Source organism: Scyliorhinus torazame, chromosome 11 (assembly GCF_047496885.1).
Source record: "Scyliorhinus torazame isolate Kashiwa2021f chromosome 11, sScyTor2.1, whole genome shotgun sequence".
NCBI classification, from domain to species: domain Eukaryota; kingdom Metazoa; phylum Chordata; class Chondrichthyes; order Carcharhiniformes; family Scyliorhinidae; genus Scyliorhinus; species Scyliorhinus torazame.
The window spans coordinates 62,638,125-62,651,991 of NC_092717.1; the positions used below are offsets into that span (position 1 = coordinate 62,638,125).

At 51.4% G+C, this 13,867-nt stretch overlaps 1 protein-coding gene across 4 annotated transcripts in view; it reads left to right on the forward strand.

Annotated features, from left to right (window-relative positions):
* itprid1 (ITPR interacting domain containing 1) overlaps positions 1-13,324 on the forward strand; it is a 302,950-nt gene extending 289,626 nt beyond the window's left edge. For all 4 annotated transcript variants that reach the window (XM_072467364.1, XM_072467365.1, XM_072467366.1 and 1 more), the window contains 2 exons: positions 10,373-10,452; positions 12,968-13,324. In XM_072467364.1, the coding sequence (XP_072323465.1) occupies positions 10,373-10,438 (66 nt within the window). In that variant the 3' untranslated portion in view covers positions 10,439-10,452; positions 12,968-13,324. The remainder of the gene's footprint in view (positions 1-10,372; positions 10,453-12,967) is intronic.
* Positions 13,325-13,867: the final 543 nt, after the last annotated feature.

A 13,867-nucleotide genomic window follows, 5' to 3' on the forward strand; every position in this document is an offset into this window, starting at 1 on the left:
ACCGCACGGGGGGTGGTCCTATACATAAACAAAAAGCGAGCCAGTCTCGTGTCCATTGATCCGGAAGACTGCTTCTTTAGGCCTCTTTTGAATGTCTGCTCTGCCAACTCATTTGAAGCCGGGTGGTAAGGGGCAGTGCGGATATGGCGTATGCCGTTCATCTTCGTGAACCTCGCAAACTCCTCACTCGAGAATGGAGTGCCGTTATCCGTGACCAGCACCTCGGGAAGGCCATGCGTACTAAACGACAAACGCATCTTTTCAATTGTTGCGCAGGACGTTGTCCCCTGCATCTTATGCACCTCTAGCCATTTAGACTGGGCGTCAATTAATAGAAGGAACATGGATCCTTGAAAAGGGCCTGCGAAATCTGCATGCAAGCATGCCCAAGGCCGCCCTGGCCATTCCCAGTGATGTAGGGGCGCGGCCGGCGGAAGCTTCTGATGCTCCTGGCAAATGGAGCAGTTTTGGGCCACCTTCTCAATGTCGGTGTCGAGGCCTGGCCACCAGACATAACTCCGGGCCAACATTTTCATTTTGGTCACACCTGGATGCCCATTGTGCAAGTCTGTTAGTATCAGCTCCTGGCTTTTTTCCGGGACAATCTCACACGTCCCCCACAAGAGGATGCCGTCTTCCACGCTGAATTCTGACAGTGTAGCGCACAAAGACTCCGTGAGACGAATAGAGTGAAGTCGATGAGGCTTTATTAAGCGTGTCTGTTCCCCCGCAGCTCGATAGTAAACTGTCCTGCGGGGGAAGACTCCGGCTTCTTATACTCCGCCTTCAGGGCGGAGCTTGAGGTCAACGGCCAACCAGGACCCGGGATCTGTCAGCCAATGACATTAGGGCTTCCAGTCCCACATGACCCCCAATACATACTACCACATTCACCCCTTGTCAAAAATGAACCCGGCGGGGTGATGCTTCGTATGGTGGTAAGGGTTTACAGGGCTGGTCCTGGGAGGACAAAACATTCACATGGCAATACAGTATTGGACAATTTCGTCCTGTTGCAACTATTTACAGAGGGTATAGGAAGAAAAGCAAAATGTTCTTGTGAACACGAGTCGGTCGGGCGGTCTGGTCGTCCGTGTCGATCGCCTCGGCCCCGGCGGTGGTGGTGGTGCTTGTACCAGTGTTGTCGCCTCCAGGAGCCGTACGGTTTCAGCTCGGGCTTGATTCTTGGTCGGTGCTGAGGGGAGGGGAACCGATCCTCCTGGGAAGGGGGCGGTCGCGGGGTGCGGCGGTGGCAGGAAGGGGGGGGTTGGGTTGATGGTGGCGGGGGGGTGTGCGTGTTGCCGGCGGGCGCCAGATCCCGCAGGGAGACCGTGTCCTGTCGGCCGTCGGGGTACTCCACGTAGGCGTACTGGGGGTTCGCGTGGAGGAGGTGAACCCTTTCGACCAACGGGTCCGCATTATGTGCCCGCACATGCTTTCGGAGCAGGATGGGTCCTGGGGCCGCCAGCCAGGTCGGCAGCGACGTTCCAGAGGAGGACCTCCTAGGGAAGACAAGGAGACGCTCATGAGGCGTTTGATTAGTGCTCGTACATAATAATGACCGGATGGAATGGAGAGCGTCCGGGAGGACCTCCTGCCACCGTGAAACTGGGAGGTCCCTGGACCGTAGGGCCAGTAGGACGGCCTTCCAGACTGTGCCGTTCTCCCTTTCTACTTGCCCGTTCCCCCGGGGGTTGTAGCTGGTCGTCCTGCTTGAGGCTCTGCCCTTGCTGAGCAGGAACTGGCGCAGCTCGTCACTCATGAAAGAGGACCCCCTGTCGCTGTGGACGTATGCGGGGTAACCGAACAGTGTGAAGATGCTGTTCAGGGCTTTAATGACTGTGGCCGCGGTCATGTCAGAACAGGGAATGGCAAAAGGAAAGCGGGAGTATTCGTCCACTACATTAAGAAAATATGCGTTGCGGTCGGTGGAGGGAAGGGGCCCTTTGAAATCGAGACTGAGGCGTTCAAAGGGGCGGGAAGCCTTAATCAGGTGCGCTCCATCTGGCCTGAAAAAATGCGGCTTGCATTCCGCGCAGATGTGGCAGTCCCTTGTGACTGTACGGACCTCCTCTAAAGAGTATGGGAGATTGCGGGACTTGATGAAGTGATAAAACCGAGTGACCCCCGGGTGGCAGAGGTCCTCGTGGAGGGCTTGGAGGCGGTCAATTTGTGCGTTGGCACATGTGCCGCGGGATAGGGCATCGGACAGCTCGTTCAGCTTTCCGGGACGATACAAAATCTCATAGTTGAAGGTGGAGAGCTCGATCCTCCACCTTAAGATTTTGTCGTTTTTGATTTTGCCCCGCTGTGCACTATCGAATATGAAGGCTACCGACCGTTGGTCCGTGAGGAGAGTGAATCTCCTGCCGGCCAGGTAATGCCTCCAATGTCGCACAGCTTCCACTATGGCTTGGGCTTCCTTTTCTACTGAAGAGTGGCGGATTTCTGAGGCGTGGAGGGTCCGGGAGAAAAAGGCCACAGGTCTGCCCGCTTGGTTAAGGGTGGCCGCTAGAGCTACGTCGGAGGCGTCGCTCTCGACCTGGAAGGGAGGGACTCGTCGATGGCGCGCATCGTGGCCTTTGCAATATCCGCTTTGATGCGGCTGAAGGCCTGGCAAGCCTCTGTCGACAGAGGGAAGGTCGTGGTCTGTATCAGGGGGCGGGCCTTGTCTGCGTACTGGGGGACCCACTGGGCGTAGTACGAAAAGAACCCCAAGCAGCGTTTCAGGGCTTTTGGGCAGTGCGGGAGGGGAAATTCCATGAGTGCGCGCATACGTTCGGGGTCGGGGCCTATTATCCCATTGCGCACTACGTAGCCCAGAATGGCTAGCCGGTCGGTGCTAAAAACACACTTGTCCTCGTTGTACGTGAGGTTCAAGGCTTTGGCGGTCTGGAGGAATTTTTGGAGGTTGGCGTCGTGGTCCTGCTGATCGTGGCCGCAGATGGTTACATTGTCGAGGTACGGGAACGTGGCCCGTAACCCATGTTGATCAACCATTCGGTCCATCTCCCGTTGGAAGACCGAGACCCCGTTTGTGACGCCAAAAGGGACCCGTAGGAAATGGTATAATCGCCCGTCTGCCTCGAAGGCTGTGTACTTGTGGTCACTTGGGCGGATGGGGAGCTGATGGTAGGCGGACTTGAGGCCCACGGTGGAGAAGACTTTATATTGGGCAATCCGATTGACCATGTCGGATATGCGTGGGAGAGGGTACGCGTCTAGTTGTGTGTACCTGTTGATGGTCTGGCTATAGTCAATGACCATCCTTTGTTTCTCCCCTGTCTTCACCACTACCACCTGCGCTCTCCAGGGACTATTGCTGGCCTGGATTATGCCCTCCTTTAGTAGCCGCTGGACTTCGGAGCGAATGAAGGTCCGGTCCTGGGCGCTGTACCGTCTGCTCCTAGTGGCGACGGGTTTGCAATCCGGGGTGAGGTTCGCAAACAAGGACGGGGGTTGCACCTTGAGGGTTGCGAGGCCGCAGATAGTGAGTGGGGGTATGGGGCCGCCGAATTTGACGTAAGGCTCTGTAGATTGCATTGGAAATCTAATCCCAGCAAGGTGGGGGCACAGAGTTGGGGAAGGACGTTTAGTTTGTAGTTTTTGAACTCCCTCCCCTGCACCGTTAGGGTAACTATGCAGAATCCCTGGATCTGTACGGAGTGGGATCCTGCAGCTAGGCAAATCTTTTGTGCGCTGGGATAGGTGGTCAAGGAACAGCGTCTTACCGTGTCGGGGTGTATAAAGCTTTCCGTGCTCCCGGAGTCGACTCGGCATTACGTCTCGTGGCCGTTTCTTAGTACCGTTGTCGACGTCGTCTGGAGTGTCCGGGGCCGAGCTTGATCGAGCGTAATTGAAGCGAGCCGTGGTTGTAGTAGTGGACTGGGGTCCGTTGTTGCCGTCCAAGATGGCGTCGGGGATGAACAAAATGGCCACCCCCATACATCGCACGTGGCTGGGGGGTCACAAGATGGCGGCGGGGGTGGACAAAATGGCCGCCCCATGCGTCGTAAAGGTCTGGGGCGGTCCAAGATGGCGGCGCCCCTCCTCCCCTCGTTGTGGCTGGGACCCAAAATGGCGGCGTCTGCGGGTCGCACATCGGCGCCCCTCCTCCCCTCATGGTGGCCGGGACCCAAAATGGCGGCGTCTGCGGGACGCACATGGTGTGCTGGGGGGGCTGGGGAGTGCTAGGACCGCGAGCGCTAGGACCGCGAGCGCTAGAACCCCGAGCGCTAGGACCGCGCGGAGCTCCCTCACCGGGGACAGCGGTGGTCGGGGCCCAAGTAGGTGGCGCCGGCGGGTCAGGCGTGGGGCGCGGGGTGGGGGTTAGGGTGGCGTTAGGGACGCGGAAAACTCCCTCCTCTCCGTGGAGAGTGTTGGCCGGGACCCAAAGCGGTAGCGCCGGCGGCGGGTCATACATGGGCTGCGGGGAGGGGGGTTGGGGAACGTAGGCGGCGTGCAGGGCTCCCAGTTCTCCCGGGTCCGCGGTGGTCGGGACCCAGAGCGGCTGCGCCTGCGGGTCGTACATGGCGTGCTGGGGGGGTTGGGGCGCGTAAACTGCTTACAGGGCTCCCTGTGCTCCCGGGATGGCGGCGACCTCGCGGGACCGGCACACAACCGCATAATGGCCCTTTTTCCCGCAGCTTTTGCAGATAGCTGCGCGGGCCGGGCAGCGCTGTCGGGGGTGTTTCGCCTGGCCGCAGAAATAACAGCGGGCGCCCCCGGTGCGACTCGGCGTTTGGACCGCGCAAGCCTGTGGGGTGTCCGGGGGGGGGGGTAGGGGGTTTGCCGCGACGGGGCCCAATGGGTTGCCGCGCGGTCGGGGCCGTAGGCGCGGGTATTACGCGCGGCCACGTCTAGGGAGGCTGCTAGGGCCCGTGCCTCTGAGAGTCCTAGCGACTCTTTTTCTAGAAGTCTTTGATGGATTTGGGAGGATTGCATACCTGCCACAAAAGCATCGCGCATTAACATGTCCGTGTGTTCGTTTGCGTTCACCGACGGGCAGCTGCAGGCTCGTCCCAAAATCAGCAGCGCGGCGTAGAACTCGTCCATCGATTCTCCGGGAGCTTGCCGTCTCGTCGCGAGCTGGTAGCGAGCGTAGATTTGGTTAACAGGGCGGACATAGAGACTTTTCAGTGCTGCGAACGCCGTCTGGAAATCCTCCGAGTCTTCGATGAGGGAGAAAATCTCCATGCTCACCCTCGAGTGCAGGACCTGCAGTTTTTGGTCTTCTGAGACTCGGCCGGTGGTCGTTCTGAGGTAGGCCTCGAAGCAAGTCTGCCAGTGCTTGAAGGCTGCTGCCGCGTTCACTGCGTGGGGGCTGATCCTCAGGCATTCCGGAATGATCCTGAGCTCCATAGTCCTTTTTTTTTTTAGGCACGCTTAATAAATTGTAGCGCACAAAGACTCCGTGAGACGAATAGAGTGAAGTCGACGAGGCTTTATTAAGCGTGTCTGTTCCCCCGCAGCTCGATAGTAAACTGGCCTGCGGGGGAAGACTCCGGATTCTTATACTCCGCCTTCAGGGCGGAGCTTGAGGTCAACGGCCACCAGGATCCGGGATCTGTCAGCCAATGACATTAGGGCTTCCAGTCCCACATGACCCCCAATACATACTACCACAGACAGCTTGGAGGAAAATGCCCGCAACTCGCCTGGGAGCTGTCTATGCTGCCCACCACACAGGACTATGTGCCGAACCTTTGACAGGACTGGCTCCGTCTGGGTCCACTCACGGATCTGTGATGCCGTGACAGGCAAGGTGTCCATAAAATTTAGGGTTGCAACCACCTCACCGGTCGTGGGGGTCGACATGGGGCCGGTCGATAAAGGCAATCGGCTCAGTGCGTCGGCATTTGCTATCTGCGTACCTGGTTTGTGCTCCAGAGAATACTCGCATGCAGCAAGCAATAAAGCCCAGCGCTGGATCCGTGCGGAAGCAATGGGCGGTATTGGCTTATCCTCTCTGAAAAGTCCCAGCAGAGGCTTATGATCAGTCACAATAGTGAAATGGCGGCCATACACGTACTGGTGGAAGCGTTACACCGCAAAAACCACTGCCAGGCCCGCCTTCTCGATCTGCGCGTACTTTTTCTCCGCTGCAGTCAATGTGCAGGAGGCGAAAGCTATCGGTCGCTCGGCCCCGTTCTCCATCTTGTGGGACAGGACGGCCCCAATACCATACGGGGATGCATCACATGTGACGAGCAAAGGCTTTCCAGGATCATAGTGGGTTAGTAACCCAGACGACGACAATTGTTGCTTTACCCGCCGGAAATCGGTTTCTTGCGGCTGACCCCAAACCCAGGTGTAATTTTTCTTTAGCAGCAGGTGTAAGGGGGCCAGCGTAGTTGCCAGATTGGGGAGGAACTTCCCGTAATAGTTTACGAGACCGAGAAAAGAACGAAGATGCGAAGTGTCAGTCGGGGCAGGGGCCTGTTGAATTGCACGCACCTTCTCTGCGACGGGGTGCAAACCTTCGCGGTCCATCCGATAACCTAGGTAGACTACTTCCTTTGCCTGAAATACGCACTTAGTGCGACGTAAATGGACTCCAGCCTCCGAAAGGCGTCTAAGGACAGCCTCCAGATTTTCCAAATGTTCCTGCTCCGACGTCCCTGTAATCAAAACGTCATCTAAGTAGACAGCAACACGTGGTAAACCTCTCAAAATGCCCTCCATAACACGTTGAAAAATTGCGCAGGCAGAGAATACTCCAAAGGGCAATGTGTATATTCATACAGGCCCCGGTGTGTATTAATCGTTACATATGGTCGGGAGGCAGGGTCCAGCTCCAACTGCAGGTAGGCGTGACTCATATCTAATTTTGTGAACGAGAGTCCACCTGCAAGCTTCGCGTAGAGATCCTCTATGCGAGGCATTGGATATCGGTCGAGTCGGGAAGCCGTATTCACTGTAAGTTTATAGTCGCCACACAAGCGAACTGTGGCATCTGGCTTCATTACAGGTACAATTGGTGCTGCCCAGTCAGCAAAATGGACGGGCCTGATAATACCCAAACTCTCCAAACGAGTGAGCTCCCCTTCTACCTTCTCGAACAAAGCGTAAGGCACCGGGCGCGCCCGGAAATAGCGTGGCTCCTGGTTCGACTTGGATACGGGCTACGGCCCCTTTTATTTTCCCCAAACCAGGCTGGAATACATCTGGGTATCGTCCTAGCACCTCAGTCAACCCTTCAGAAACTGTTTGGAGGATGTGCTGCCATTGCAACCGCAAATGGCGCAACCAGTCCCGACCCAACAGGCTGGGCCCATGGCCGCGCACCACGATAAGTGGGAAACGCCCCTCCTGGCGTCCATAAACAACAGGGGTCATTGTAGTGCCTGCAATGTCCAGTGGTTCCCCCGTGTAGGTGGCCAACCTGGCCTGTGAGTCGGTTAATGTAAGGGTCTGTCTACCCTGCTTGATGCGGTCGAATGTTCTCTGGGCGATCACTGAGACCGCTGCGCCAGTGTCCAACTCCATCTCAAGCGGGTGGCCATTGACCCGTACTGTCACCTTAATGGGGGCCACACGGGGAGCTGCCACAGAATGCAACTGCAGGCAGTCGTCCTCCGTCTCCACGTCCTCAGGAGTAGTCGTCGCAGGTTCATCCACATGGAAGGTAAGGCCCCAGGGCTGGTCCCAGTTACGGCCCCTGGGCTGGTCCCAGTTTCGGTCGGAACGACGGCGGCCCCCAGGACCGCCGTCCGCGACGGGGTCGGCGCCTACAAGTCTGACACGGACATGGCTCCTCATCCATTGGTTCTGGAGAAGGCTCCCTTCGGGGAGGAATGTCCGACGGCCACTGGCGTCGGTCCGGTCGTTGCCTCGCCCAAGGTACCGCAGGAGTGCGGGGGGACGTTTTCGGATGGAAGGGGTTGCGCCCCAAGGCATGCACTTCCATTCCCTGTAGCTCCTGCACTCCTCGTTCTGCGCTCTCTCGGGACAATACTATTTGAATGGCCTGTTGAAAAGTCAATGTTGGCTCAGCTAACAACTTTCTCTAGGTGGCCGCATTGTTAATACCGCAAACCAAACGGTCGCGTAACATTTCTGACAAGGTCTCACCATAGTCACAGTACTCCGCAATCCTGCGTAGCCTGGATAGAAAATTGGCAAGGGATTCTCCAGGGGTCCTCTCAGCGGTATTAAACCGGTAACGCTGGACTATCGTGGACAGGGTTGGGTTAAAATGTTGCCCCACTATTTTCACAAGTTCATCAAACGTTTTGGTGTCCGGCGCAGCTGGGTACGTAAGGCTCCTAATCATCCCAAACGTATGCGGGCCGCAGGCGGTGAGCAATATGACCACCTGGCGCACGTTTTCAGTGATATTGTTTGCCCGGAAATAGTAACGCATCCGTTGTGTGTACTGGTTCCAGCTTTCCAGCGCAGCATCAAAAACATCCAAACGTCCGTACAGAGGCATGGCATAATAGAAAACAACTTCCAACCTGTATCCAACAAAAATCCAGGGAGGTGGCTTCAGCAGTGTAGACAGCTATTCTCTTTAACCTTCGTCGCCAGTTTTGTGAGGGCCACGAAGAATCCAGCACGAGTTTTAAGGATACAAAGTAATAACATTTATTTACAATAACATATATATATACATATATATATAACAGCAGCAACAGTCCTTGCTGCACAGTCCTTCCTGCTGGTTCCTAAACTGGCCAGCTTTATTTATACTAGGAGTTTACTAATGGTCTCTCCGCCCCCCTCATTGGGGAAGCTCATACTCCCACATGATTGTGGGATTGGCATTAGTCCCCAGCCAATGGTAAGTGGGCAGGTTATAACAATGACGATCTGCAGCGGTCGCGCCGTACAACATGGCGCCAGCCATGCGTAGACCTGACCCGCCTTCCACGACGTCACAGCCCAACCTCTGGCCACCCCCCACTAGTCCCCCCAGCCCTTGCAGAAGTCCTACCTTCCCCCCACCCCCCCCCCCCCCACCCCCGCCCAGCGGCTCAGATCCCGGCTCAGTCTGCCGACGCTGGACAGAGTCCGCAGCCGCCACGCCGGTTCCTGCACGGCTGAGACCACATGTGTCCCACGCTGTTGGAAATTTAGCCCGTCGAGGGTGGAGGGCCGGCAGATTATGCGCCAATGCTGTTGCAACGGCGCCACAAGGACGCCATTTCCAATGAGGCAGAACATGGCTGACCGGCGTCAAACCGGCGCCAACCTCGATTTGGGCATCGGAGCCCATTCTCCGCCCGATTAGCGAACACGATTTTGGCGTTGGGCAACGGAGAATCCTGCCCATTGTCTCCCAAGTGGAGACTTTCACCCAGTGACTACACTTCAAAAACGTCACCTTTGGCTATCAAGTGCTTTACGTCCAGTGGTCATGAAAGGTGCTGTATAAATGCAAGTCTATCTCTCTCAATTGTTCTGAACCCTCCATCCTCATTGAATGCCTCCCAATTACACCAACACTAATTTATTTTCAAGTCCTGAAAGACGTGCTTGTTAGGTTAATTGGACATTCTGAATTCTCCCTCTGTGTACCCGAAAAGGCGCCGGAGTGTGGCAATTAGGGGATTTTCAGAGTAACATCATTGCAGTGTTCATGTAAGCCTACTTGTGACACTAAAGATTATTATTATAGTAGCTGTTCCCAATTCTGTTTTGCCAATCACATCCCAATATGCAATAATACAGGACAACATGATGAGGGGACAATGCAAACGTAATATACAGAAAAATATCGGAAAACATTGGCCGGAATTCTTCATCCGTTGACTCCGGTGGGATTCTCCAGTCCCGCTGCAGTGAATGAGGGTTTGGCGGAATTCACCGTTCTCACTGGCAGCCTTGGTGGGGTGAACTCGGAGAATCCCAGCCATTATTTACAATAATGTAAGACAATATAATTAGGATAACAAAATATACAACAGCACAGGACTATACAATATGGATACATTAATACACAGCATGCAGCCCAATGATACAATGCAACTAAATCTACAGTAACAAAGAGAGACATGATACAGGGCAACACAACAGAATATAATGCCGGACAGCACATGACTGAGAAACACAATATACAATGACGCCGGGCAATAGTAACTTATATTTATGTAGCTTCTTTAACAAAATAAAATGTCCCAAGGTGCTTCAGAGCAATATACAGAAGAAAATATGACTTAGAGCCAACCAAGGAGATATCAGGTTAAATGGCGAAAAACGTGACCCAAGGCAAGAGCGATGGAGTCAGTATCTAATGAATAGGGTTTAGGGCGGGGACAGAAGACAATAACACGAGTCTTGCCAATAGTTAATTGGAGGAAGTCCAGGGCGATATAATAAAATGTAACACATTGCTGACTAGTCATTGATAGCAAAATCTCTGTTTCAGATTAAACAATCATTTCAACAGCTCCGATCACCAAGTCCTGAACCAACGGAAAGTATTAACCATTGAAGAATCTTCACATGGTAGGTTGGAACTTAGTACTGTAGATACAAGCAAGTATTAAGTCGGAGCAAATTCTTAAAAGGGATTAATGACTAAAATGAAGCCTTTTCCCTGCTTTGATCCTGCCTCATTCAATTTTCTAAAACATTGTCAGAAAAATATTTGTCAGCAAACACATCAAAAGTGTCTCTATGGAAATGAGTTGGAGCAATCTTCTGCTATCAGCAGTTCTTAGTGATGGGGGGGTATACTTATTGCAGAAGGTGCTGAAAGTTATGTCCAACTTAACAGCCGATAAGGAGCTGCTGGACTATAGTTGAAGCTAGCTTTCTAGCTGTCTCATTTAATCTGTAAACCACGATTTAAGACTGTTTTATTGGGTAGCACTGTGGCGCAGTGGTTAGCGCTGCTACCTCATGGCGCTGAGGACCCTGCTTCACAGTGGAATATGCAAATAACATGCCAATAACTAATGGAAATGAGGCTATGACAGGTGAGGACGTTGAGACGATTGTTATCACTAAGGAGGTAGTGATGGGCAAATTAATGGGGCTAAAGGTGGACAAGTCTCCTGGCCCTGATGGAATGCATCCCAGGGTACTAAAAGAGATGGCTAGGGAAATTGCAAATGCACTCGTGATAATTCACCAAAATTCACTAGACTCTGGGGTGGTCCCGGCGGATTGGAAATTAGCAAATGTGACACCAGTTTAAAAAAGGAGGTAGGCAGAAAGTGGGTAATTAGAGGCCAGTTAGCTTAACTTCGGTAGTAGGCAAGATTCTGGAATCTAACATCAAGGAAGAAATAACGTGGCATCTGGATGGAAATTGTCCCATTGGACAGACGCAGCATGGGTTCATAAAGGGCAGGTCAAGCCTTACTAATTTAGTGGAATTTTTTGAGGACATTACCAATGTGGTAGACAATGGAGAGCCAATAGATGTGGTATATCTGGATTTCCAGAAAGCTCCTGACAAGGTGCCACACAAAAGGTTCCTGCATAAGATAATGATGCATTGTGTTAAGGGTAAAGTAATAGCATGGATAGAGGATTGGTTAATTAATAGAAATCTGAGAGTGGGGATTAATGTGTGTTTCACTGGTTGGCAATCAGTAGCTAGTCATGTCCCTCAGGGATCAGTGTTGGGCCCACAATTGTTCACAATTTACATAGATGATTTGGAGTTGGGGACCAAGTGCAATGTGTCCGAGCTTGCAGACAACACTTTGTTGAGTGGTAAAGCAAAACGTGCAGAGGTACTGGAAGTCTGCAGAAGGATTTGGATAGTTTAAGTGAATTGGCTAGGATATGGCTGATGGAATATAATGTTTACAAATGTGAGATTATCCATTTTGGTAGGAATAACAGCAAAAGGGATTTTTATTTAAATGATAAAATATTAAAACATGCTGCTTTGCAGAGGGACCTGGGTGTCCTAGTGCATGAGTCGCAAAAAGTTGGTTTACAGGTGCAACAGGTGATTAAGAAGGCGAATGGAGTTTTGTCCTTTATTGCTAGAGGGATGGAGTTTAAGACGAGGGATGTTATGCTGCAACTGTATAAAGTGTGAGTGAGGCCACACCTGGAGTATTGTGTTCAGTTTTGGTCTCCTTACCTGAGAAAGGACGTACTGGTGCTGGAGAGTGTGCAGAGGAGATTCACGAGGTTAATCCCAGAGTTGAGAGGGTTGGATTACGTGGAGAGGTTGAGTAGACTGGGACTGTACTCGTTGGGATTTAGAAGGATGCGGGGGGATCTTATAGAAACATATAAAATTATTAAGGGAATAGATAGGATATATGCAGGGAGGTTGTTTCCACTGGCAGGTGAAAGCTCAACTAGGGGGCATAGTCTCAAAATAAGGGGAAGTCGATTTAGGACTGAGTTTGGGAGGAACTTCTTCACCCAAAGGGTTGTGAATCTATGGAATTCCCTGCCCAGTGAAGCAGGTGAGGCTCCTTAATTAAATGTTTTCCAGATAAAGATCAATAGTTTTTTGAAGAAAAACTGAAGGGTTATGGTGTTCGGGCGGGAAAGTCGAGCTGAGTCCACAAAAGGTCAGCCATGACCTCATTGAATGGCGAAGCAGGCTCGAAGGGCCAGATGGCCTACTCCTGCTCCTAGTTCTTGTGTTCTTATGATCCCAGCCCTGGGTCACTGTCCTTGTGGAGTTTGCACATTCTCCCCGTAACTGCGTGGGTCTCACCCCCACAACCCAAAGATGTACAGAGTAGGTGGATTGGCCATGCTAAATTACCCCTGAATTAGAATAAAAAATTGGGTACAATAATTTAATTTTTAAAAAAAGATCTGTTTTACCTTTTCAGGATTCCATTTTCTTTTATTTTCTGCTAGGCATATTGACACAATGGTTTGCGACAGATTCTAGCCCCTATTTGTGTACCACTTGATGAAATCAAAATAATAAATGATTTTATTTTCTACACTGACTGTGGAAATTCACAGGAGTAGATAATGTTTTATTTAAAATGCTAAAATAGATCTAAAATACTAACATCTTCCTTCATTGCAGGTTCGTGCGTGAAGCTAGGTAGTTTGTATTCTGTGATCAAAGTCGTTAATGCAACACAAAAGGAATCTACTGAAGACCTCACAGGAGATAACAGAATAAAAACAGAAAATGCTGGATAAAACCAGCAGGTCTGGCAGCATCTGTGGAGAGAGAAACAGAGTTAACGTTTCGAGTCCATATGACCCATCAACAGGAGCCTGATTGTTTCTTGGATTGAGTGCATTTTCTCCTGTAATTTGTGAACTCTAGTGAACTCACGATCTCTTCATTTTAAATGCCCCCAACTCTAACTCAAGCGATTGTGAAATCATTAATTACCACCAACAAAACCAACAATAAATGCAAACTTTAATAGTTCATACTGACATGCTCCACATGAAGCCCAGCACACAACTTGCTTCTGTTCATTAGCTTTACATGTTTCTGCGAAAATTAGTGACTACACAAATGGAGAAATTTTTAAAAATCATTTATATTAGATCTAAATCTTCGTAAGTACCTTCATCTTAAAATGGATTAGTTAAAACTAAGCGCAGTCTCCACCAGAAGTCAAGTTAAAGAGGCAGGGTTAATTGAATCAGGATATGTCTGTGATTCAGTACTCATTTTAAAGACCAAAGTTTTATATATCTCTGAAGAATGGCTCCATCCACAGTTACAGTGCATACTCTATGTAAAAAGCTGCTGTGCTGTAAGTGCACCTTCTTCCTGGTGGTAACAATGTAGTGCCTTCACTTTGAAGCATATGTGATAGGTTTACACTTTGACTATAATTGTAAACTTACTGAGGCAACGAGATCACATGAAGTGTAGTTAAAGCTAAGATTTTTAATACACTTTTTAATATTTTTATTTTTAATAATTTATTGCTGATAGTTCATGAATTGCACTGATGTAGTT